Source organism: Genypterus blacodes, unplaced genomic scaffold (assembly GCF_046128005.1).
Source record: "Genypterus blacodes isolate CSIRO-AG114 ecotype Tasmania unplaced genomic scaffold, CSIRO-AGI_Gbla_v1 ptg000059l_1, whole genome shotgun sequence".
In the NCBI taxonomy this organism is placed as follows: Eukaryota; Metazoa; Chordata; class Actinopteri; order Ophidiiformes; family Ophidiidae; genus Genypterus; species Genypterus blacodes.
In genome coordinates this window covers 217,501-242,859 of record NW_027466871.1, presented here as the reverse complement: position 1 = coordinate 242,859, position 25,359 = coordinate 217,501, and the positions used below count along the sequence as shown (strand labels likewise).

Here is a 25,359-nt window from a genome sequence, read left to right as displayed (position 1 = left end):
TGCTGCATCTCTGTATTCAGTCTCCCTTGAATTAGATTGAAGAGCTTCGGTCTGCGGACACGGAGTCCGGCTCCTTCACTGCTGTGACCACGGTCATCTTGAGATAATGTGACGTTTGATGAATGTTTCACTAAATGTTAATAGACGGTAGTTATATTTTTCCAAGGTCATTCTTGTGTGAGACTCTTTAAGAGTCATAGCAGTGGGTTTTAACTTGATCAGCCTGTGTTGTACATTTTATCGCCAGCAATAATCCAAATCATGCAAATCTTCCAGCGTAACAATCTTCAAGGCAGCCGTTGGTTTCCATACATTTTAGTATGTCAACAATTAATGTGCAGAGATTTTTCATTATGTTTCACCGCGTTAGTTTGTCACATGTTGTGTTATGGTTGCAGGTGAACGCTGGGACAGGAAACAGCCAATCATGACTGAGATTTTGTTTTTTTTCACAGCGTACTGATATAAGCAGGCACTGAAAGCTGTCTGGACGGTAGGAAACCAATCTGGAAGAATGCAATCAATCATTTAGAGTATTAATTATGGGGTCAAACACAACAACACAACACAACACAAACCAACTTAATGATCCTCTAATACCTTTTTAAATAGAATGTATTTAAGTCTGACTGGTCTGTCCCTTTTCTGTAAAGAAGAGATGGAAGTAAAATTCTCTGTGTGTTTTAATGGAATAACTGTAAAGTAAAGATCAGCATGTCTGCGAGTGTGTGTCGTCCTCAGCACTGCTAAACAGAGCATGCAGGCGTTTGCTGTGTGTCTGGGTGTGTTTGGTCATTCCAGCTTAGTGACCGGTCGCCACAGAGCAGCTTGTGTTTGTGTGTGTGTGTGTGGAGTCACTGGCTCATCATCCACCTCATCACAGAAGCTTCTTCAAGACTGGATTGAAACAAAAAGGGTTGAAAGAAGATGTCTGTGTGCCTGTGCATCTTCATCACTACCGACAGGGGAAAAACTCCATACCAGCTTCTGTTTATTAGACTCAAAAACAAACGGAACTCTCCCTTTAATGTGCTGGCATCATCAGTGACTGGTGTGTGCTCGTGTTTACTCTCTCAGGAGATTGATCCTACTTCTTTAACACACACTGTTCTCATATTTAACTTGCTCTGCTTTTGCATTGATGAGATAATGTCTAACCAAATGTTTATATGTAAAAAAAAAAAAAAGAAGAAAAGTTGATTAAAAGTGGCACATCATCAGTTGAATCTCTGCTGTTGTTTTTCTCAGCTGATACCATTTAAAAGTGATGCCGTTTCTGTCATTGAGTAAATACAATCTTTATTAAGACAAGTCCACATCAGTTCTTCAGAGATTCTATTTAGAGGACGTAACAGATATTTCCTATTCCTATTTGTTGTATTAAAATAGATTTTCTATAAATGGCATAAGCTTTTAGGAACCCTCACAGTTATTATCTGTAACTTTGGTTGTTTGATTACATTGTACATATATTTGTATTTATACACACTCTTAAGCTCACATATTAGTTGAGATAATCACGTCTTCATCACAAACTAGATCAATGTCAAGAATGACACATTTCCATAAAAGCTCCATAAAAGACAACGTCTAACAAAGTGATAGTGTGCGGTGAGCGGCTGTGTGTGAAGTATCGCCACTCTCACAACAGCAGGAAGCCCAAGAGGAGGAAGAGGAAGGGCTTCATGAAGGCGGAGATCCCCTCTACGCTGAGGGTCGGAGCTCCTGGAGGACAGAATCACACACACATCAAACTTGAACACGCACAAATGAGTTTACTGTTTGTATTGTTCTGCTTTATTAACAGATTCACAACATGCATTTTATGTTAATTTTCCATTACTAGAAGCAAATTCTTTCTCGGTGGATGTACATTTGTGGAAAGTGATGTGTTTCTGTAAAATGTAATATTTTTCAGTGAAAACTCAAAACCCTCACAGTTATTAACCTTATTAATAACCCTAGCCTTATTAACAAATATGATCAAAAGCACACCAGTACTGCAACAGCAATATTTAACAAGTGAATAATATATGAGTTAATTGTGACAGTCATCATTACGTCACTTATTCATGTTGTCTTACCTCCTTGGATCCGTTGGGCCGCCTCTGAATCCCCAGTGGCAGCCGCCTCCAGTGCAGCCAGCTTCTCTGGGGTCAGGGACGCTCGCTGCTGCACCGTTAACTTGGCGGCGTTGTCAGGACCAAGAGCCAGCAGCTGCTCCACTGAGAAGGACTGAGGAGGGAATGTAAGTGTCGCAGAAGTCATTAAGGGGTAAGACAAACACACGCGCGCACACACACGCAGGGGATGTCACTCACAGCAATGTTCTCAGGAGGAATGAGCTCTATGCAGGTCGGTTTGATATGAGCAAAGACTTCTGGGCTCAGAGACCTCCACTCCTGTTCAGTCAGAGCCACTGAAGGAGACAGAAGAGGAGGATCAGTGCATTGTGACAACGCTGAAAAGAGCCTGGACAGACGGTTGAAGAGTACTTTCTAAGGAATGCCACAGTGAGAGATGATGTTTGTTCCCCACAGAGAACACGAGGTGTGTAGTGTCAGAGTGTTCATCTCACCCAGGATGTTGCCGAGGTTAGCAATATAAGCTGCCGTCCAGGAGCTGGGTTCACCGTACACGGAAACCAAGAGGTCCTTCAGCTTCTCGGTTGTTTCCAAAGAACACTTGATTTTACCGATGGAGTCCAAAGCCTCCCTGCCACACAAACACAGACACACACGTGTGACACAGTAACAATAAAACACACCCCGGAGCTTATTACAGTAACGACATGGCAGTTTAGTTTCTGGCACACAACCAATGATCCTAATCAAGTGTGTTGTGTTTTATGCACTGACTTGAAGTTGTCCATGTTGAGCTGTCCAAACTCTTCCATGCTGAGGCCGCAGAAAAATGTGTCCAGTGAGCTCATCCCTGCCTCGTCCAGACTCGCCGCAGTCAGGTCGTCACGCTTAGCGACACTCGTCCACACTGCTTCAATCTGTTCAGACCCGTCGTCATCTTCATCAGTATGACTAAAACATCATCGTATCAGTCATCAGCATACGGTGATCTATCATGTGTACTGCACCTGCGACTGATTCCAGGCACATTGGCCGATATCATCCAGGGTGTCCAGGTGGAGGGGGAGCTGCTTTAGCTCTGCGTCACTGAAGGCCGCGTTGATGCATCCCATCTGCAGGACCATGTCCTCTGTCATACTGTCCACTGGACCCAACGCCTGAAGAAGGACACAGACACGCAAATCCAAACAAATCAGGCTTCCTCAAAAAAAAGTAATTTCATAAAATGACTTGCAGGGAAGCAGTTTACATTATTGGGATTTCTATATATTCTCGTTTGGAAGTTTGCTAGTCATCTTTAAGTTTCAGAGAGAGGAATCTTACTGGAATGTATGTCACATGGGATCTGCACGTTTAGTGTCAATAATAAAACGGACTGCTGGTCAATCCTATAACATTTTTGGCTGAGGACGTTCATAGAGGCTGGGCTCCATAAGTGAACAGATCCATGTTCAGTACCTCGATTGCTACTGTTTTTAGCGAGCTCAGTTGCTCCGTGCTGAAGGTAAGAACGGCTCCCAGTGTTTCAACAGTAGCGTTAAAGGTGGCCGCTGTTATCTGCAGCAGCTCCCCAGCTGTCCAGAGGTTGTTGCCTTCACCTAGTTCCAAAATCTGCTGCTCCATGGGGACTCCTGTTTCAGACACGGAGAGAAACAGAGAGAGGAGAGGGACAGTCAGAAGTGGAGACACAGTGGCATTGACACACTCAACTTGACGCTGGTGACATCAACCAAGAACAACACATACACAGCACACACTTACTTGTAGCTGCCCTCTTTTTGCGTTGTGCACTTGAAGATTCAGTGGTGAGTAGGAATAATTTTTCCTTTACGGCGTCTGAGATCTCAAACTGAGAATCCAGTATGTAAGTGACACTTTCCTTTATCTCGGGCTAAGGGACAGAGAGAACATAAGTGAAACATGCAACCAGGGGATTGATACACCCAAAGTTCCTCTCTTAACCCAATGACTGTAACATTTATAAACCGCTGCTGGGAGAACATTGGAGACACATACCGTATTGCGCAGAGCAGTTATGATGAATTTGGAGAGGACTAATTGGCCGAGCGCCGTCACTATCTCAGGTGTAAACTCAGATGGATCCCTGCAGACAATAATAAGGCGTCAGTGTCTTGCTCTCTCTCCAGACACTGTGGTGTCCACAGGAGCCTGTCTCACCCGTAAAGCTCTTTGATAATCTTAAACATTTCCTCCCCGTGGTGGGGGCGGATCGGAGGGCAGGAGCCAATAGTTTTGAGAATCTCCTTCTTGACGTCAGCCTCCATGAGTGCCAGTTGGTCGGGCTTTACCTCACACAGGAGCGGCCCCAGGCTGTTCAAGTCATCCACTGACAAAGCAGACATGTTTTTCCCCTGCAAAAGGACAATTGTAACATCTTAGGCTGTTGAATGGACAATTGTAACATCTTAGGCGGTTGAATGTGATGCAACAGAAGTGTGTCCTTGTGTGTACATTGATGAGGCAGAGCAGAGCTTTTTGGGTGAGCGCATGGCGAGATGGAGCACGCTTGGGCACTAAGGTCAGGTTAGCCCCCGCAATCTTATCAAGGAGGAGACCACACACAGAGTTGGGCAACTTCTTCACAATGGAGGGTCTGGAATAGAGTGGAAGAGGAACACATGATGATTGATCGTGCTTAATTAACACAATGAAAAAGTACAAGTACAAGTCCGGCATTCAACTGACTTCTTTGTTAAAAGTAAAAGCAGAAGGTTTCTGATAACCATGTGAGTGAGTGAGTGAGTGAGTGAGTGAGTGAGTGAGTGAGTGAGTGAGTGAGCGAGTGAGCGAGTGAGTGAGATCAGAGTAAGAGATACAAACTTACCTTAGACTAAAGAGTGCCAGTGTAGGAATGTCATCCAGCTCCTCCTCTGTGATTGTCGAGAAATAATCTGGTCTCTCTTTCTCCAAACTCTTGAAAAGTCTCCCGGCAATACAGGACAGCTGGAAAAGCACATGTCCCATATGTATTTTTTAACAAGTCTTTGACCAAGATTTGTGAGTATGTGTGTGTGTATATTCAGTAGATACCTGCAGTTTGGACAGCCATTGTGGAGCGTCTGTTAGGGCCTGAGCAAAGTCCATGCTGTCCTTGTCCAGGACTTTGTTGATCATCTTACATGTGATGCCTTGAACGATTGATTTCAGCCTCCTGTTTCAGAAAATGAGAATTGAAATCTTATCAAATTTGCACAATCAGAAATATAATACAATATAAAGCTAAACCTGCATGGAAAAAGTAATTTGGTTGCTTATGATATTCTACAGAAAAATTAAGATTAAAACACATCAGGTTTTATTCTTTATATTGCAATGTTATTTACGTCTTTTTATTTATTTATGTTTGTGTAACATACCTGAATTTTTTGTTGTCCCTTGCATTGAAACGCCTTGCCAGAAGTAATGCCTAAGGGAGCAAACATGGCACAAATCTTTGAATAAACACATTTCAATACCTCTAGGAGGAGAGAGAAGGGGAGAGGAGACGAGACGAGAGAAGGGGAGAGGAGAGGAGAGGAGAGGAGAGGAGAGGAGAGGGGAGGAGGAGGAGGAGGAGGATGGACTGATTGAAGAATGGACCTCACTTGTTCCAGGCTCCACTCTTTCCCTTCAACCTCAGCCAGAGAGTTGAGTTTGGCCTTGGCTAAGATGCCCAGTGTAATGCTTTTGACCAATGGGCCTTTCATTTTCATCACCAGCTCAGAGGCGTTCAGCTTTTTAAGTGCCTACAAAGAAACATTTAATGAATTATTCTCCCTGAATAACACTGGAATTGCATAAACAGATCATAGGAGCACAAGTGCATTGTACTCCATATACTTCCAGGTTCTCTGTTTCTGAGAGTGTATTGATTTACTGCATTTCATTGGCTTGTACCTGTACTTGCTCACTGACAATAAAGTTGAATCTAATCTAATCTAATTTGTGCTGCTCACTCACCTCTCGCATGACGATCTTCTTCTGCCAGTTCTTCATGTACTTGCAGGTCTCCAGACGATCCTCGTCGCCCAGGACCTCCAGGATATCGATGTTTTTAAAAACGGCTCTTGGTGCTCCTGACAAAGCAGACTGAAGGTCCAACAACTCCGTACCTGTCACGTCTTTGTCCTGAGGGAAAGCATATTGGAAATAGTTTAGACTTAGTGAACGAGGAGATCACGCTAGAGAGAAAAGAGAGATGCAACCATTCAGCCACTCTCACCACTTTATTTCCCAAAAGTGTCTGGAACAGCTTTCTCTTTTGTCTTGGAGACCATTTGATATCGCCTTTGTCTTTGGCTTTGAGGATCTTTTGGAGAAGACGTTTTGGGAGCTTTGCCAGTTCCTCGTGAGGCATCTGGTTCATGTCTTCGCCAATCTCACTTATTATTTCACTGACATTACCCAAGGATATCAAACTCTTGATGAGTTCCTTCTTCAGCTAGAGCCAAGAAGATGAACAAAGATTGAGAAGGAAGAAGACAAACACATTTTATTTAATTAATGGTGGCCCCAACTGCTACTAAGTGTGTGTGTGTGTGTGTGTGTGTGTGTGTGTGTGTGTGTGGGGGGGGGGGGGGGGTTAACACCTTTTTGCTGCCACGGTTTTCACACTCCTGAAGCTCTGGGAGAAGTTTCTTGGCGAAGCTTTCCTTTTTGGGTGGATTTTTAAAAAAGCAGGCCACTGCACCAAGTCTGAGGATGTTCAAATCACAAAATGTTGCATTCATCGAAATGGGATCGGCTCTTTAGATAGATATCACACAACATCCCAAAACACTGCATGGCCTCTTAAACAAAGCAGCTTGGTCATGCCTCAGACACAACATACAGAACATTCCCCTGTAGTATGTTTGTGTAAAGATGTATGATTTGCCTTCTGATTTCAGATTTCACTGTGTTTATCGATGAGCACATCACAAAGATCTATAAACACAATAAACAACAGAAGAATCCAGGCGATGCACAAACAGAAGATAATGGAATTCAAATCCTCTTCCATGCAAATCTGATTACTCATTTGTTTTGAAAATAAGTTGCGTAACTCTCGGCCCATAGGTAAACAAACGCACCACACAGACACTTGACAAACATGTATGAATACACACCTTTCCACATATCTTGCAAAACTATCCGTGGTCTGGAAGCAATCAGAGATCTTTTGGAGGAACCTTCGGCCCTCAGGTGGAGTTATCTTAGTCTCAAGGCTGAAACCTTCTTTGAACTCGTCTGATGTGAAGAATTCACACAGCTGGAAGAATCAAATCCCAACAAAGGAACAATTTACAACTGCTGAACTATTTCCAGCGGAGTAATTCTTTATCTCACTCTCAACATGAAAAACATACCGTTTCATTGGTGAGACCTTCAGCATCTTTCTTCGACACGTGCAGGAGACAAGGGCCCAACATCTTCATCGCCTTTACGTTCAGCCACTTCAAATCAGATGAGCAAGGTGTCAGTGCCGGGTCAGAATCACCTGCAGCGACAAAACAGAAACAACACTGGCATTAAAGAGAGATGCAAGCGAATACAAGTATGTCTATAAGACTCACCTTAACACACATAAATTCTCATATTATTAGTCAAGTTCAGATGCACACTCGGGATTTCACAAATATGCAGTTCTGTGGCTGTTTTTCACACACAGCTTGAGTCAAAGGGCGTTTGGAGGTTAGGTTTGGGTTTTGGGCTTTGCTGTGGACAAACATGAGGAGTAACAAAACACATTTTGGGTGCTGTCACTTACATTGCAGCTTGATTTGAAAGGAGATATAATGATGAATCTGGCTTAAAACCTGTCTTTTCAGGTACAGCACGTGAAGAGATTTGGAGCATTAAATCTCCATGTTTTTGTCTTTTTTTGACTCCTTGAATCCACGAATACAAACAAATAGAAATTAAAAGATGCAATGCCCTTCACTCATCAATAACAAGTACATCCACAAAATGTATGGTGGATTTCAACAAATAACCATGAGCGTCCCATTGCAACTGCTACTATCTACTACTGAATCAACACCTTGTAGACTAGATACCAGTGCAGGTTGCATATTTCTTTATGTATTCAGGTGCCCGGACACCTCCAGATCCAGATCATTATGCAAATGTGGTTTAAATCAACCTCAGAATCATTTGTTATGTGATCCACTTCTCTGCAAAATGTAAATACATCTGCACTGTAGGTTTCACCAGCTCAACACGCGGCTGAGGTTTGCTGTGGCTTACCTGCGTTCGGGTCTTGGGTTGGTGGTGTCCTAGTTGGTCCCTGCTTTGCTGATTTTGTGGGATTAGCTTTGGGGATGGAACGCTTCTCAGGACTCAGAGTGCAGTCGAAGAACTTCTGGGCAACCTGCTCTTTCACCCAGTTCAACACCTTCGTCTTGTGGCCCATAGACTTGCGCACACACACCTTCTGCAGAATATTTGTCCTGGGAGCAGACACACAATTTTACAATAAAACGATGTTTAAAATATGTCATGAGAGAGGAAATGATGGCATCCACACACTCACAGCTTTTCTAATTGCCCAGCGCTTATTCGTGAAGGAAGACGCAGCTCTCCGGCGCCCATTGCCATCAGCATGGGCTCGGCACACCACAGCATTGCTTCATACTCATCCAAAGCCAACCTTTTACCATTTTTGATCACCATTTTCCAGCACATAGGCGACGCAAACGCCCGTGAGTAGCATGTAGAGTTCTCCTGTGGAAGAGAAGATCGGTGCGATTAGACCGCAACGTCAGCAACACAAACTCGTTACTTTAAAGTGTGGGGATTAGTGAGCAGCACTGGCCTTCTGCAACTCCTTGATGCTTGATGCAAAAAGGGTGAAATTGCTCATCTTCTTTACAATATCCTAAGTAGAAAAAGACACAGAGAGAGAAAGTCGAAACGATATAAATGTTGTTTTAATTGACAAATGTTGTGAATGTTGTCAGAGTGACAGAACGCGTGTGCATTCACACCATTTGAGCGGATTCATCGGACATCAGTCGGGAGTCCTCCTTGCCGCCATCAGGAGCGATAGACGAGAGGAAAGATTCAAAAGAGGAGAGGAAGGTGTTGTTCCCTGGTCTTCTGTCCTCATCAGGCACTTTACTGAAGAGGACGGATGGTAAGGGAGCTCATGTAAAGTGTGTGTTTTATACAAACTTACATTATGTTACACGTTCAAATTCAACTGTGCACTGAAAAGATTTCAAACCCTTTAATCTACAACCACAATATTATTCAAACATTGATTACAAAAGCTTTTCCAGGACATTAAGCATGCCACCCACAGCTGTACCCAGACCGAGGTGGAGCATACCTGTCTCCAGGGGCGTCGACCATGGGTGGCATCATAGGCGGTGTGTAACCTGTAACACAGCAAGTTAATACGTTACACAGTAAAAATAAATCAGGTCCAGGCATGAATTAGCTGTGCGCCGTGTTGCAAAAGACACAAATACCAAACACAACACACACATATCCTCACACACTGGACATATCTTACCCATGTCCCGGCAATGCAACATCTGTAGGGAGAAGAGAAGGATACAAGCATGTTGTTATAACTTTAATCCCGTGAGAAATGATTCTAACGTCACTTAAAAGCTGTTATAATAAATGATCAGTCATATTTATGGGGTTAGTATAAATCTATAAATCAGTATATAAAACCTGGTATGAACAGAAACACTACATGCATTGATTGATAAGTTCAGAGCCTTGCATAATAAAATCTAACTAGTTTTCAAATTAACAACATCTTTGATGCACTCAAGATGAACACACAAACGATGCTGGAGGGAAGAAGTGGGCAGACACACACACACACACACACACACACATACATACCAGTTTTGTGGCCTTATCCATGAAACCAGGAGGTGAAAGGTCAGGTCTTTTTTTGCCGCCTTTTAGTTTACCTGAACACATACGCACACAGGAAGTCATGTTACTAAAGACCATACCATGCAACCTATAAAAGTCAAGTTTATGTGTGTGTGGATGTTGTGTGATGGTGTTGCTGCTTACCCAAGCTGTGACAGACTAATATGAGTAGGAGGAAGAGCGTTCCTCCCTTGGGCACCATGATGAAACGGCCAACCTGTCTGCTGTCAAAACACATGTGATTACAGGACTACAAAGTGGACTGACACACACCACCTTGCTGCCATTGGTTCACATTCGTTTGGTACGTGAGGGGACAAAAAAAGAAGAATAAGAATGCTGAGGTTGCATTATTAGGTGTGTAGTCGTTACAGAGCCATAATGTCATAATGCCTCTGAGGTTCAGATCTACGCAGCAACAGCTACACAGAGTTCCACCTCTGAGGATTTCTTTAGACCTGCCTAGATACCGGCTTTGCTCGTCATCCTCTGGGAGGCTCAGAGGAGAACAGACAGTGGAAAAACAACTTCTGTAATCATCCATATGTGAGATGAAAAAACAGTTCAGTTCTGACATTCAGTTCCCTCTCATATTTGCGTGCTTCTGTTTGACCTTAATTCTACCTTGTTTGCCCTGGAATAATTTGACTCCCCATTTAAATAAGCAGAAGGGAAAGAAAGCTAGAATATTAAAACCTCTCATCAATCAGCTCTTTATTTGGATGATACTGAACGCTTGTACAGACATTTGAATGATTTTAAAGCTTTCTCTCTTACAGTATATATCCACACAAAAAGCACTGAAATCCAGTGAAGCAAAGCCGTGACATGACTCTAGCGTGGATGCTGATAACCATCAATCATTGAGAAAAATTCCCTTAGAGATGAGTTGCCCTGTTCCTGCATGTGTCAGGGCGTTCGCACAGGCTCTACATAGCTGACAGTAACACAATGAACTAATAAGATCGGTGATGTCATTGATGTGTATGTATGTGCGCAGGTTAAAAATTACTTACATTTATCCCTGTGTCTTCCCTGGTCGACGGTAAAGAAGGATGTGCACTGATTGAGGAAGTGTGTGTCTTTTCCTTTCTGCTCTCTCCTTTCAAACGCTGCCGCTTGACATTTAAGGCAGGAATCACAGCAGGTGTGTGGTGATACAGTGTTCTCTCTCTCTCTCTCTCTCGCTCTCGCTCTCTCTCTCTCTCTCGCTCTCTCTCTCTCTCTCTGTTTGTGCATCTATTTGATATTACTGGCACAATATTTGGCTTTGGTCCTGCCCCTGGTGCCCTCGGATGAATCTAAAGACAGGTTTGTTAGAGGTGTTTGTATTGCCTGGCGTGTATGTTTTGTTTTACTGTGAACACAAATACAAGTTCTAACATGGGCGTCATGATTAGAAAATAATTATCTGTTGTTTTCCCATGTTGGCATAAAGCAGACATAATAGGTTTTGATCGATGACGCAAGAGGTTCAGTTGTGTTCATCAGTCGATTCTAGAACATTTGACTTACAATTGTTCACTGAAAAGGGGGAAACCTGACTGATGTTACTTCCCATTACAGCATTCTGACAGTAAAAGATACTTCTTCAAATACACTGGGAAACGGCTTTGGTTGCGTGAGATAGAAAACACATTGACAGGCTGAACAACAATCCAAATAAAAGGAAAAAAACTCGGCCAGAGAAGACACTTCCATCTTGTTTAATCAGCAAGTGGATTTGACCGTGGCTCTGTCGCAACACCTCCTGAGCCGTCTGCAAGTATTGCAACAGAGCCGGTGAGCAGCATCTTTGGAGTTACACCGAGAATCCTACAAAGAGCTTGATTAGTGACAAAATATAGTGCTGGAGACCCAACAGCAGACCATTTAAGCTCTAAAATACAGAGAGCCAATCACTACAGTTTCTACCAAATGTCTTTCTTAAAAATTCAGTCCCGATTTTGATTTTGTCTTCTCCGAAAATCCCGAAGATGTTTGGTGCAGGAACCACGCCCACCGTGCACACTGAGGCCGAGGAGAGAGCGACCTCGACCTTGATGAGCCGCAAATCAAGGACGACGACTCTTCTGGTGTAAAATTCATCAATCACAGGAGTATAGTGAGAGTATCTGTGACACACTCAGCTCAAAAACCCTCTGGTGTGTGTGTGTATGTACGTAACCTTTGCATCTCTCCATCTTTGGCAGAACACACACTTAATACACAGGCTTCTTGTTGAATTATTTTAGTCTTGAACACACACGTGCAGCATTTCAGTGACTCGGTGTGTGTGTGTGTGTTACTCCATGTTACTGTTGATCTGTTTTGGAGTCGGTGGCCACATGCAGATCTGGGTTGCTGAAGTGATCTGAAAGAGATGGTTGACACTAATAAATGTCTGAGCAGTTGTTAGGGTGTGTTTACCTGTGTGTATTTGTGTGCAACCCACTTGCAGCGAAGTCATGGATGTCAGCAGGCTTTTTCAGAAGCACTTCTCTGTAACACAATGACAGGAAGTCAGACCGCATTAGATATCATGTAGATCCTCAACCTGTTAGGGGTAAAGACTAAAAACCCACATTCCAAGATTGTTAGCATGGACGTGTCTGAGATTTCCCTCATTTGTTTAGGGTATTTCAGATCTTTCAACGCGGGAACTGATAACTTAACATCTCATTTACAATGTAAATTACTCTAAAGACATGTTTATTGTAACTGCTGAGTCATGGAAAGACTCAACCATTTCATCCAGTTAAGTTAATGAAGCAAAAAGATTTTATGAAGCACATTTGTTCATTTGAGTAAAATCATTGTTTAAAGCGTGGCTACAGAAATATATAAAGCAGGTAGTGTATATCGGATGTTATAGAATATGTTGGATATTTTGTGTTTATTTGTAACTGTAGTAATCGCTCGCAAAGTAGCCTTAGGTCCAAAGCCAAAGTCGAGGAGCAGCATCGTCTCAAGACTCCGGAATCATTTTTTCGAATCCATTTGCTTTTCTTCAGGCAAATTTGCATGAACACAATTTGGTTAGGTTTCATATTTACATGGACGTCAAGGTTCCCTGTCATCCAGGTCTGCGGTACTGAACTGAAGAAGCCTTTTAGGTGAGACGTCAAATGTCTTCAAGCCATTACTGACAAGTCCAGGTGCCTAAAATGAGCTTACGTCACATATTTGCATGGAGTTTGTCTCACTCAAGTAAATGCCAAGACATTTGGTCAATCAATTACCTGTTAAATTCATCATTTAGAGACACGAGTGGACGCATGGAGCCTCTGAGTGCCATATGGTTCTTATTTTGTATTTTGAATTTCTTATATAATTTAATATATTGTAGTTGAAGAGGGGGAAAGCTCTGTTGTGAGCTAAATGACTCTTATAGTTTGAAATAGCAGTCCAGTTACTGTGGCGTTCACACAGCCTGAGCGCGTGATGTCTGTCTCCTCCCAGTGTTATAGAACAACCAGGGGCCGTGTTATCTGGTGACTTTAGTTTGCATGGACACCTGAACACTTACGTATGTGTAGGAGTGGAAACACAAACATACACACAAACACACACTAACTTCCTTCAGCTCCTTGATTTGCTGAGAGCGTGAACACATCTAAGCAACAACTCACCTCAGGAAGTCGCCGATCAGATGTTCTACCTCTGGATGTGACCTCAGATACTCCTCGTTGTCGATTCTCGTCTTGGTCTGGAAGTTCAAGAATTTTATTCCAAATGTTTATCGACAAACACCGAACAAATGTGTGTGATGTTAGCATGTGGCCAAAGAATACCTTATACTGTCGCAGTTTCTCCTGCTGCTCTGCGCTTAACACGCTAACATCCAGCACGCTTTTCCCAGACATCATTTGTACGAAATAAATCAGAAGGTAAAATGTGAGGCATGTAAATTATACACACTTTACACCGGATATTGGTTCACAGTCTTCACAACAGTTAAGGTTTTGGTCACAGTGGCGCAAAATGGCCAGCTGTTACAGACACATTAAGCTGATTGTGTCGACTGTTGCTAAGGCGACTGTATAAACAATAACCGCTGTGTCCACATGGTGGCAGCATAACGCCACTGGCGCGTCGACCATACATTCAACTTCATTGTTATGACCGAACTGTAATAACATTGCTTGCACAAGTATTCTGTTTACTGCAACTATCTTATCTCGTGTAGACTACTAGAAGGGGAAGAGTGTGTGTTTGTGTGTGCGTGCTTGTCCAGGGTTGAAATGTGCGGAGAGAGCGTTTCATTTAATTTGCATCAACACATTATGGTAGCGCGAAATGGGAGACATGAATGGACACATGAATGATGTCAGTTCTAATGACATCATTGGTTCACGCCATGAACCAGAAGCTAACGCCAAACACCGGTTCACCGTTTAACAATAGTAAATGATGTCGTCATCCTTCACATGGCAGGTCGAAACTATGAGTCACTTAGGATCATCAGCTGTTCGAATCAAGGTTGACCCCTCCGAGAAAGCGTTGGTTTTGCTTGCAATATAACTGATAAATACAAAGTTTACTATGATTTCAGAACTCAGATAAGAAACTTACTTCGTCAATTTACAATTTACAAGTTGAAAAGTATGACCACTTTGACATGACGTCGACGCTAAACTGGGAGTTGGAAAACTTTGAGCCCGACAGCCCCAGTAGGAATTTCCGCGTTGAAGGGCGACTTTGAGAGGCGGGAGTCGGACACTGTGATGGTCCTTGGTCAGGAACTCACAGTTTCGGACGTGACGACTCCGGTCAGCAATGGCCTATAGACAACATCAACAATTACGACAGCGTCCACACGGTGGCAGCATTACTCCGTCACAACCTCTTTCAAGAGCACACACAGGTATATGATGTGTGCAAAATGTGTTGAAGGGGATTCAAATATAGTCTTTGCTCCACTGGGAATCATTTGGACCGTTTATACATGTAAATGTGTAAACTGACACATAACAGTGTTTGGGAAGTAATTAAGTATTCTTGTTAATATGATAAATAACTTATATACAACTAATATCTAGACACCACTGAGAGGGAGGAAGAAGTGTAATCGATTTGATTAGCTGTAGCAAAAGTATATCTCATAAAAATACAAGAAATGAAAGCAGCATGGCATATATTTACAAAGTGTACAGGCCAGAAACTTATCAACAGACTTTAAGTGAAAATGACCCAGACAGTAGCTTGACGGCTGTTCTTCAAACAACAAACAACAAAAAGTCTTCACAGAGGTATTTCAAAACTTTGACATTGAGAGCAGCAAGCTTTTCCTGAGACTGCCTCTAACAAATCATAGGAGTCCATAAAAGTCCAGTATCCATTTGCCTTCTGTGAAAAATAACAACACTGGTGAGTGTACAAAGTTCAAATATTCAGGCTCTTTCTTTGCCGACCAGCTGTTCTCTGCCTGTCAGCGCTCTCTCTGAACCAAGAAATAACATGAATTGTTGAAGTGCACTGCTTCCCTCCTCTCTTGTACCGTAGATTCTGCCTCCTTTTCACCTTCTTCTTCTTCTCCCTCTACTTCATTAGGCAGAGACTGCTTGAAATGTGGAGGGGCAAAGGTCACCAGGGCCTGAGCTTCTGGAGCTGCTGGAGGAGTGACTGAAGGCTGAGACGACTCACTGCACTGTGTCACCCCGGTCAGAGTCTGGAGTTGGATCGCATACTTCACTTTGTGTCTGAGGAGGAGAGACTGAGGTTCAAATGAGGAAGGTATGTGACTGACTCACGATCAGTCAGTTCATATTTCTGACATTTTCATTATGATGTAAATAGCACAAACAATAATAGATTGCTTAGGTTTGGAGTTCATGATGGCTGTTAAATTGCCATTTTAAGTGTTTACATGTGGTGACTTTACCTGAATATGTATGCAGCCACAAACACTAACAGGAGAACACAAGGAGCAGAGATCCACAGGGCCAGTTGCCACACCTCCATGACACCTTCTGACATAGGAGCTACTGCAAGGAGATGGTTGGACATTAATGGACCTGAATAAGTCATTGGTGTGTGAGTAAAAAGTAAAATAAGTGAGTTGAGCCATGTTTCCTGCGCCTTGTTCCGTTGTTATGATATTGACAAGGCTTCCTGTTAAAACCCAGTAGGGCAGAGGGGATTTCCAACACTCATGACATTACGGGATCTCCACTAGTCCCTCTCTCTTTCTGTTTCTCTCACACACGCACACACGCGCTCAATAAGAGTTGAACTTCTTACCATCAAATATGATTTCATCGGATCCAGAGCTTTCATAGGCCGGATACTGTACATTGGAGAAGAAGGAGGAGAAATTAGGCAAGACAGTGTGAGATAGGTAAGGAAAGGGAAACATGGGTGAGAAGGAAAAATGACAAAGAATACAAAAAAAGAATGTCTATAACTGAAACTCTTACCATTGTGGTAGTCAGATCATCATTCAGCGAAACAGTCAACCGTTTAGCTGAAGAAGAGAAGAGAGACAGAAAACCTGATTATCAATCACAGGACTGAAACGCTTGAATGCTTTCTGACACTATCACTTTTGTTTTTAAATCTCCTCATTCTGAGCCCATATCAGCACATCAGGATGCAGGTAAAAAAAAACAGAATCAAAATATTTTCCTAACTATTGTATTGAGGATCAAAGGGACACTTGGCCGTCGCAAATACAAGAATTTATGGGATCCTGTTTTGAGTTCTGAGCTTGTTTGGCAAAGCCGAAAACTAAGGGAAGGAAATATGAGCCCCTCCTCATACTAGTTGTCATGGCTACTTTTGTTTGACAGCACACGTGGATTATGTGTTAGTGAGGTGAGAAAGCTCAAAGTGTGTACTTGCCTGTCCAGCTGTGGCCATAGACGGGTGCGCTCCAGTTACTCCACAGGCCATCAAACTCATCCTTGGTTCTGAGCTGCATCATGTACTCCACACCAGGCATGATGTCAGTGATGGTGTAAGACCGCTGGTGTTTCATCGGCACCGTCTACAGAGACACACACACAGAAGGAAGACGAGGGAATGAACACACATAAAGACACAATGTGCATTTTAACGAGGCAAAGAGGAAAAAAGAGGAAGAAGTACTCAAATCCACATGGCAAAATACTACAAACCTTGCATTAGAGAATCCTACTGTAGCACACACACTGACTTAACCCTCCACCCTGTGTAATAAAGCATTGTGTTGCATTGTTTCACTGTCAGGGAAGCCAGTAACGTGCTGGACCACTGAACTGTGAAGAGCAAACATACAGGCACACAGTGCTACATGAACAAACACACACAGACACACACTCGCAAACACAGGCACCCATCCACACCTCCACTGATCTACGGCATGCACCTGTGCATGAAGGACTGGAGGTTTGATGGGTCTGTAGCTCAGCTCATACATAAGTTCATAATAGGCGTCCTGATGCTTCCAGGAGGTAGGAGAGCTCCAGCTGATGGTCATCCTCCTCTCCTGACCCTCCTCCTGTCGCACCCGCACGTCTGACGGAGGGTCTGGCTTCACTAAGGGAGAGATGAAGTGAATGCACCATCAGAGTATGACAGGAACACGTAGAAGCACTTACTTTTGCCGCAAAGAGACTCTGCTGCTGTTTCGCATGTATGCAGAATCCTGCATATTTTTGGATCAAGGTTGTAATTTTGTGATCAATACTTCATCTCTGGACTTCATATGACACACAGATAAACACTAGATAAACACATCTGGAGCTGTGTGTCAGACACAACACCACCCACAACTCCTCTGTCTGCAACTTCACTTACAAATGTCGAGGGGTTTGAAGCGCAGCACGCTGCTGGTGGCGTTCCCTGCCATGCTCGTCACACACAGGTAGGCTATGTGAAGGTCCCGCCGCTCGTCCTCATTGTGATCCAGAGCGCACCAGCAACGCGACAGAGAAGGCGAGAACGAGCACTGGGAGCGAGTGAGCGTCCACAGTGGACTGAGGGACGAGAGACAGAGACAGAGAGACGGAGAACCTCAGTATGTTGTGTGTTCTGTACCATGCAGGGTCGAGGTCTAAGGGTTAAGGTCTGTTATCTAGACTGAACTAAAATCATGTTATCAGGGTTTCAGGTTTTCATTCTGACTATCTTCTTACATGATGTTTCAAAAATATAGTTGTATTCTTCATTTTCAAAGTGCAACAGTCAGATATACAATTTATCAAATGTGGTTATTTGTTTGTGAGTGATTACATCTTTGTGTGTGCTGTGTTGTTTTGTTAGGTTGTGACCTAAAATGTTTGTGTTAAGTGACCCTATGTGCTGCTGTTTATTTATATGGAACAAACTGGGAGAACTCAGCACACACACACACACACACACACACACACACACACACACACACACACACGCGCACACACACAGTCTGAGCTATGAATGTCCTCAATGAGATTCAAATCCAGTGACCCCATGTACAAATATCTAAAAAGTAAATATTAAATTATTTCATTATTAAATCCTTAAACATGCCCCTCCACATACACAGTGCGTGTGCAAAGTGTTCTTACCCTTTGTGAAGGAGGAGATAACAGTCAGGTCGCACTGTGATTGGCTGCTGCAGTGTCCATTCACAGCGAATCTTACTGCTGGGAGACTTTTTGTAACAGGACAGAGTTGGATGCTCAGGAGGAACTGAGACACAGAGGACATGGACAGATACTGTCAATCACTCATTTATATTCTCTTCTATTCATTCAGTCATGTTAACGTCTTTCCTGCATATACACACTCATCTGGGACGGGTGCTTTCCCAGCATGCACTGGGCATATGGCATACCAGATTCATGTCACACTCACTACTGATGTAACATTATGATAAAACAAGAGATAATAGAAGGAGAAGAAGATCAAATGTATCGCGAAATAAAAGGATGAATGAAGTAACAATCAACAAGTAGAAATAGAAATATAATTCAAGAGGCAAGATTAGTGAGTGAGTGAATGTACGAGAGTGGTGAGAGTGAGTGAGTAAGTGAGTGTGCGAGAGAGTGAGTGAGTGAGTGACTTTGCAAGCGAGTGAGTGTGCGAGAGAGTGAGTGAGTGAGTGAGTGAGTGAGTGAGTGAGTGAGTGACTTCGCAAGCAAGTGAGTGAGTGACTTCACAAGCGAGTGAGTGAGTGAGTGAGTGAGTGAGTGAGTGAGTGAGTGAGTGAGTGAGTGAGTGTGTGAGTGAGTGAGTGAGTGAGTGAGTGAGTGCCTTATGGACTCACCTGCCATAATGACCCTTAAGGAGAAGGTTTTGCCTCTGTGCTGGCATGTGTACTTTCCAGAGTGACCCATTGTGGCAGAGGGCAGAGACAGCGTCGCCCCTCTCCTCCCTAACACCAGTCCTCCTTGCTCTCCCTCTCCTTTCCTCAGCGCCATGCCATTAAATTTCCAATGCGCTCTCTTTCTCAGGCCCCTTGTCACCCTGCTCCCGTCCCCCTCCTCTTCATCTTCATCTTCATAATCACCATCCATCTCTTCCCAGTCGACTTCTTGTCGTCCACTCACGCTGGTTGCCGGGAATGTCTGAGCGGTGGGAGAGGTGTTGACCCCTGTGTGGCTGACTTGACTGGTATATGCACTCCTGGTTGCCGGTTCTCCGTCCTCCCCTGGCTCAGTGGCTCTGGCAGTAGGGAGCGTCTGGTATCCCCTAGTTACAGCACCGTCCAGAGCGCCTTGGCCTGTTTTCTCCCAAACCCCAGTGAGGTTTCCAGAGCTGTCTTGTCCTCTCACGCCGGCTCTGGTTCCGTCTGAAGACTTCCCTCTGCTGCTGGTGTCTCCAGCCACGGAGACCTTTACTCCATCCACCTTCACACTGCCACTGCAGGTCAGAGACAGCTTACTGCCCGGAGACACAACCAACACACCAGGTGGAGGATCTGCACAGGAAAAGTCTGAATCATTTTGTGTGTCACTGCAGTGTTTACATTTCAAGTCATATCATTTAACATCAAACTTCCTGTACATGTATGACATAAGGACGTTTCTCTTGTATCACTATCGTTTGTGGTTGACTGAGCAGCAGATAAGATGCAAAGTAACTGCATATCTATAATTACCAACTTTTGTTTAACTTCCCCTTTCCATTTACATTTTCTCTTACTGAGTCTTTCTCAGTTCTAAATCAGGACTCGTACATAATTCAGATCTTCTGGGAATTGACAGTATTTTCGTTGTAGGACATCACGTGTTTGTGTAGGATCATGTCTATTAGTGTTTGATGTCAAAAGTCCACTGGCCTTGTGTAATACAAACACACTTTCTCCCTCCTTCTCTTCCTTCCACTTTGCCTCTTTCCTTTCCCATTTCTGAAATGGGAAATAGGAGCTCATGGCATGAAGTCATCAGCTGTATGTGGCTTTAAGTTTTGAGGTTTGTCAACTTGGTCACTACTGGTTCAAAATTAAGTTTAAAACATTTATAATCTGTCCAGTTTAATTTGTACAGGAACAACAGCTTTATAATCTGTCCACCTGTGTGTCCAGTAGAAAACCAACTCTGTATACAAACCAACACTTTAACAGAATGGAAGGAGGGACAACGTTTAAGAAATAATGAAATCTGTCCAGATGAAACTTGATAATTACAAAAGAAACCTGACACTCACCACAAAAACTGTCAATATATCAAATGTGTTGTGTAAATTTACATTTTCTGTGATTTACGCACAATATGCCACAACATCAAAGAGAGAAAACAATCCTGGAGCATTTACGCTATGTTTCTGTGCGATTATATGACAACATGTTAGTTATGTTGGAGTTATTTCACTTGTCTAACTCTCTCACAGCTGTTAGTGTGTGTCCTGATCCTGATGGAGTCTGAGCCGGTGTGACTCACCTTTCCTGGGGCAGGTTCCCTCGAACACGCCGCGGGCCGGAGCGGCGCTCAGGACGCACAGCAACAGGAGACAAACCCGCATTTTGACGCACGAATCTGCGTCTTTACCGCAAACAGGCGCCAACAGAGCCGGCGAACATCGCTACAGACCAAACGTTGCGTTCAAGTGTTCACATGACGGTTGCCTGTTGATGAGCTGATAGTGATCCACACACTGACAGACTGACTGACAGACGGGAGCGGTGGAGCAGAGCCGCTGCTTCCTCTGCTGCTGCTGCTGTGTCCAAAAGACCCGTTATTATGCAACCCGGCTCTCCGCTTCCCCTTGTTACTCAGAGGGAAACACAACTGGGGACACACAGGGTGTTGGAGGGCTGCCGCTCTGCCTGTTCATATGACCTGAACTAACTCTAAAGTGACGTTTATGGTTGAAGTTATTATTCACAAAAATCAAACATTTCCACTTCACCTAATTTCACACTCCAGTTGTTTCACATGTCAATACACCGACACACTGATTCCATTTAAAAAAACATTTAATGATGTTGCAGTACAGTCATCTGTTAACGTGAGGGCGTGAATGTTTCTGCACAGTCACACAGTTAGTTTCTCTCCCCTCTAAGTGTGTTTCAGCCGCTCCACTGACTCCTGCTTTAAGGATTCTGTACACTACATTCATTTTCAAAATGGGCGATCATGTGACCCCAGGGGCCAGGACCTCATAGGAGCATCTTCAACACAGATGAGATGTTGAACTCTTCTAATAAAGCAGAGCGAGATGATGGGTCAGTATTAGACAAGAGTTTGAGGGGCCGACACTTTGACACTGTTAAGGCATGAACATCACATTTCCTTCCACCGCCGACAAAGATCGCTGCACTTTGCTGAAGTGTAGAGCAAGACTGTCCACACACAATGTGACTTGACGTATGATGAAGCGTTTCATAAACAACCTTTCAGATTGTGATTGTCCACAATTGTCTTTTTTTATTCTCTTCACTGCCCACAGGGTCGACCTAAAGTCAAGCCAGTCACAGGTTGGTTTCAGTCCAGAGGTCCCAGATATTGACATAAACAGGATGTGACCCCTTATGAGGCCAAAAACAGGCCAAACTTGCAAAAAGGGACAAAAGCAGTGGGCTTGGCCTTCATCTGTAACATAATCGGGCCGTTTAAATACACATCAATATGATGCAAAGGAAGAAAATGGGTGAAGAGAGACGAGAAGTAGGAAAAGGAGCGATGACAGAATAGAGACAGAGGTCTTGCGAAAGTCGTCCAGTGTTCAGTAAACAAAAGTATCGTTCTCACTGAGAACTATAGTAAATACAGAATGACAGAAAACACTCCCATGTGTTAATATCTGCTAATTATTATCTGGAAGTCTTGATATTCTCATTCATTCAGCTTTAAAGAACTCTATGTCATAATAAGGAGGGTGGATATTCAGGTTAAAGGTCGTGAGTCAATGTTATTTGCTAAACGGGGCACTAATTCCATATTAGATTTATACCATGTTTGATCTTTGACCTTTAACAAATAGAAACTGAGTTTTCTTTCTTCTTCTTCTTCTTCTTCTTTTCTTTTTCTTCTTCATCCCAGGCTCTTAGGCTGCTGTCGTATGGATCGTTTATGAATGGATCATTTAGCAGCTATCATATCATCATCGTATCCCTGCTTCAATTTATGGTTAGCAATGTGTTTTAGTGAGCTTTGATCCTTCTGTGATCGAGACGTGTGATTGGAGGAAGCAGAGACGAGCAGTGCAGATGGACCTTCACTCTACATACAGTAGACTGTGTCTTAGTTTCTCCCCAGAGAAGCACACACACCACATCTTACATGAGGAGGTGTGTGCAAACACCTGCCAAATAGTTTGGATTCCAGCAGCCATGGAGCATCATTTCAAACTTATAAATTACAATTTATCTTTATGTTTCATTGAGTTTGGCTGGTTTCCCTGGCTGCAGAAGGTGGAGCTGAGCTGCTGGAGATATCAGCACGAGCTGCAGTATCTTTCCAGCCAAACAGAGCTTCCTGTTGGACAGAAGCAGAGTTAGTATTTAGTAGTTAGTACAATAAGTGAAAGTGCGTGGAAGCATAATATTACATGAGATCATTGTTCAGAGCCTGTAATAAAGCCAACATAGGCTCTGTGACAGTGAGGATGAGGAGAGAACATGTAAGCTGCACTAGTGTACATTAATGACACACACACACACACACACACACACACATCAAATGAGATGATGTCACAAAAGCAACTCTCTCCCACGGGAACAGACACAGAGCTTTTGGCTTCATATTACCTGTACAGTCCCCAGGCTGAGTGTCCAGCCTCCAGGTGAGTCTCCCCTCTGAGGCCTCCCTGCTGTGGCCGTGGGCACCGTAGCCTGGCAGCCTGTAGTTGATTCTGAAGTTGTTGCTGAAGCTGGTGTGTGGTGTGTGGAATCAGTCTGTGTGTTTTGGGCTGGTGCCGTGTGTGTTTCCTCCTCGATGGGTGTATCCTGTGAGCCGCCCAGAAGAGAAGATGAGTTTGAAAGCGGCGGGACCGACCCAGAGACACAACTGGGTGCTGGGCTGCACTCGCCCGAGGCACTTGGGGTTGTGTGAGTGTGCGAGTGCTTCTTCCTGCGCAGTGTGTCTATCCAGCTGGAGCTGTGCTTGGAGGCGAAGGTGGCCAGGGCCAGAGAGGAGAGCCTCATGTTCTTCCCTGAGGTGATCAATTCTCCAAAGCCTTCCTGGTGGGCAAAGGCATAGCCGGACCTCCTGGAGCCACCACGAGCACCCAGACGGCCCTCTGACACGCTGCCCAAACCGGCCTGGACTCCCACACAGCGACCCACCAGCTTACGCTTCTTCTGCCGCACCAGCTGAGTGTAACGCACCTGGAGGAGGAGGAGGAGAGAAACAAGAAGATGGAGAGGAGAACATGAGGAGGCCATGGGGACATCATCAATGGATTCAGTGAAACGTCCATCAGACTGACAGCTGAGATGATCATTCAATCAATCTATGAGGTGACTGACAAAAGTAATTTATTCAAAGGTAAACAGTGGCAAACATTCACTGCTTTTCTCATTATTTTTAAATTGTAATCTGAAACAAACAACAAACTTGTGAGAAATGCGTCTGAACCAGTTTTTCACATTTTATAGGTGGAAAAACGTCAACAGACAAGCAGCTCATGCGTAGATTGCATCAGTGTTTACTTGGTTTGCAGGGAACATGGAGTAACACACACACGTGACTATGCAATCACATAAACAGCATACACACAAGCACACACAAACACACACACTAGTTAATCATTGGCTGAGCTCAGGCAAATGGACAGTGTTGGGAGATTGTGTGTGTGTTTGTGTGTGTGTCCGTGTGTGCCCGTGTGTGTGTGTGTGTGTGTGTGTGTGTTCTCTCACCGTGTCAGAGAGCTGCGGTTTGAGGTCCAACTTGAGGAAGCGGAATGCCAAAACTGGAACTATGCATATTGCTGTTGCCAGTGCAATCGTCAACCACACAACTGGCTGCAATAACGTGATCTGTGCACTGCCTACACACACACCAACACACACAAACACACACATTTTCAACACAGCAATACCAAGTTTCAACTAATGTGAATATCGTGAGCAGCTCTGATCCAGCCGTCAGTGTGTTTGTGTTGGTGTGTGCAGGTTCTGACCGACGAAGTGGAAGTGATTGGGGAAGATGCTGAAGAGCGTCTGACTGTGCAGAGACAACATGATGGAGAAGTAAGTGCCCAGAGACCCCCACACAAACACGTGATTGATAATGGTCCAGAAGCCTGTGTCGAGAGAGATCTGCAGAATCACACACACAAACACATGCACACACACACACACAGATGGGCAGAGGTGTAAATATAGTCTAACATTCACTACTTATGAAGTATACGGGACACAAGTCGTTAGGAAACCGCCTCCCTCACCTGTACACTGACTACAATGACCAGGGCAGTTGCCGTGGTGACAGCGAAGGTCTGGTAATCAGCGAGAGGCACTCCGGTGCTCTGCGTGGCGTCAGACAGGATGGCGTAGGGAACAAAGAACAGCACCACCGAGGTGTAGATGCCCTGAGCGATACAGATGAAGAACTCTCTCTTGTTGAAGAGCAGGTTGAGCTGGCCGGGCTCGTACAGCTTCGGATACTCCAGGCTCCTCTGCTCAGGAACGTCCTGCAGTCAGACAGAAGACCAACACAAGATGTCTTCACCGTTCATTAGATCATTACTCACACATTTTAGGAAATCCCCTTCTTTGCTGTCTCCTGTAAAGTCACAACTCATCAGATACGGTCTAGCTGCTTTTCTGTTTCATATTTACTATTTGGTGATTGCTCAGCGACATGGACTAGGCTGATGATGATGATGTCATATGCCTGGACACAAACCATTTGACTGACCTGGTCAAATATCCCCATGGCCAACACAGGCAGAGACGTATAGACAATGTTGTAGAGTGTGATGAAGTACTGATCATACACAGTCTAGAAGAGAGAGGACACACACACACACACACACACAAACACACACACACACACACACACACACACAG

The 25,359-nt window shown here is 44.0% G+C and overlaps 4 protein-coding genes across 8 annotated transcripts in view; all 4 read right to left on the bottom strand.

Moving 5' to 3' along the window:
* Positions 1-1,053: 1,053 nt before the first annotated feature.
* otoa (otoancorin) lies at positions 1,054-11,091 on the bottom strand. 2 transcript variants are annotated; one of them, XM_076153721.1, is made up of 29 exons: positions 10,979-11,091; positions 10,107-10,186; positions 9,927-9,997; positions 9,583-9,604; positions 9,397-9,445; positions 9,053-9,185; positions 8,881-8,943; positions 8,599-8,789; positions 8,313-8,515; positions 7,433-7,563; positions 7,193-7,335; positions 6,674-6,779; positions 6,307-6,525; positions 6,045-6,212; positions 5,690-5,830; positions 5,462-5,511; positions 5,136-5,256; positions 4,930-5,048; positions 4,557-4,698; positions 4,263-4,456; positions 4,101-4,188; positions 3,846-3,975; positions 3,543-3,715; positions 3,092-3,241; positions 2,859-3,001; positions 2,579-2,715; positions 2,322-2,419; positions 2,085-2,235; positions 1,054-1,725 (listed from the first exon to the last, which is right to left on the bottom strand). In XM_076153721.1, the coding sequence occupies exons 2-29, from the start codon at positions 10,162-10,164 to the stop codon at positions 1,643-1,645; spliced, it is 3,477 nt and encodes a 1,158-aa protein (XP_076009836.1). In that variant the 5' UTR covers positions 10,165-10,186; positions 10,979-11,091; the 3' UTR covers positions 1,054-1,642. The 2 variants fall into 2 exon arrangements, with proteins under 2 accessions (XP_076009836.1, XP_076009837.1); XM_076153722.1 differs by having other exon boundaries at positions 10,107-10,183.
* Positions 11,092-11,689: 598 nt separating this feature from the next.
* On the bottom strand, positions 11,690-14,273 carry riiad1 (regulatory subunit of type II PKA R-subunit domain containing 1). Its single transcript, XM_076153925.1, has 4 exons — positions 13,736-14,273; positions 13,574-13,650; positions 12,397-12,443; positions 11,690-12,315 (listed from the first exon to the last, which is right to left on the bottom strand). Exons 1-4 carry the CDS (start codon positions 13,808-13,810, stop codon positions 12,257-12,259), a joined length of 258 nt encoding a protein of 85 aa, XP_076010040.1. The 5' UTR covers positions 13,811-14,273; the 3' UTR covers positions 11,690-12,256.
* A 597-nt stretch (positions 14,274-14,870) lies between these two features.
* il6r (interleukin 6 receptor) lies at positions 14,871-21,131 on the bottom strand. The gene is made up of 10 exons (XM_076153923.1): positions 20,786-21,131; positions 19,171-19,824; positions 18,470-18,593; positions 17,721-17,899; positions 17,290-17,459; positions 16,785-16,929; positions 16,361-16,407; positions 16,185-16,230; positions 15,826-15,928; positions 14,871-15,643 (listed from the first exon to the last, which is right to left on the bottom strand). Exons 1-10 carry the CDS (start codon positions 20,865-20,867, stop codon positions 15,373-15,375), a joined length of 1,821 nt encoding a protein of 606 aa, XP_076010038.1. The 5' UTR covers positions 20,868-21,131; the 3' UTR covers positions 14,871-15,372.
* Positions 21,132-22,345: 1,214 nt separating this feature from the next.
* atp8b2 (ATPase phospholipid transporting 8B2) overlaps positions 22,346-25,359 on the bottom strand; it is a 19,976-nt gene continuing 16,962 nt past the window's right edge. For all 4 annotated transcript variants that reach the window (XM_076153919.1, XM_076153920.1, XM_076153922.1 and 1 more), the window contains 6 exons: positions 25,208-25,291; positions 24,735-24,980; positions 24,468-24,606; positions 24,205-24,335; positions 23,095-23,673; positions 22,346-22,822 (listed from right to left, as the gene is read on the bottom strand). In XM_076153919.1, coding sequence (XP_076010034.1) covers positions 22,724-22,822; positions 23,095-23,673; positions 24,205-24,335; positions 24,468-24,606; positions 24,735-24,980; positions 25,208-25,291 — 1,278 coding nt within the window. In that variant the 3' untranslated portion in view covers positions 22,346-22,723. The remainder of the gene's footprint in view (positions 22,823-23,094; positions 23,674-24,204; positions 24,336-24,467; positions 24,607-24,734; positions 24,981-25,207; positions 25,292-25,359) is intronic.

What these genes read in the sequence shown, in the direction of transcription:
- otoa (XM_076153721.1), bottom strand. Translation starts at nt 10,164, where the DNA reads ATGGTGCCCAAGGGAGGAACGCTCTTCCTCCTACTCATATTAGTCTGT. An exon ending in CTCTGCTCTGCCTCATCAAT is followed by an intron (nt 4,457 to 4,556) that starts GTACACACAAGG and finishes GTCCTTTTGCAG; the next exon opens with GGGAAAAACATGTCTGCTTT. An exon ending in TTCCTCCTGAGAACATTGCT is followed by an intron (nt 2,236 to 2,321) that starts GTGAGTGACATC and finishes TTCCCTCCTCAG; the next exon opens with TCCTTCTCAGTGGAGCAGCT.
- il6r (XM_076153923.1), bottom strand. Translation starts at nt 20,867, where the DNA reads ATGCGGGTTTGTCTCCTGTTGCTGTGCGTCCTGAGCGCCGCTCCGGCC. An exon ending in GGGAACCTGCCCCAGGAAAG is followed by an intron (nt 19,825 to 20,785) that starts GTGAGTCACACC and finishes TTTCCTGTGCAG; the next exon opens with ATCCTCCACCTGGTGTGTTG. An exon ending in CTCCAGTCCTTCATGCACAG is followed by an intron (nt 16,930 to 17,289) that starts GTGCATGCCGTA and finishes GTGTCTCTGTAG; the next exon opens with ACGGTGCCGATGAAACACCA.
- riiad1 (XM_076153925.1), bottom strand. Translation starts at nt 13,810, where the DNA reads ATGATGTCTGGGAAAAGCGTGCTGGATGTTAGCGTGTTAAGCGCAGAG. An exon ending in AGAAACTGCGACAGTATAAG is followed by an intron (nt 13,651 to 13,735) that starts GTATTCTTTGGC and finishes TTGAACTTCCAG; the next exon opens with ACCAAGACGAGAATCGACAA. An exon ending in CATCCATGACTTCGCTGCAA is followed by an intron (nt 12,316 to 12,396) that starts GTGGGTTGCACA and finishes CATCTCTTTCAG; the next exon opens with ATCACTTCAGCAACCCAGAT.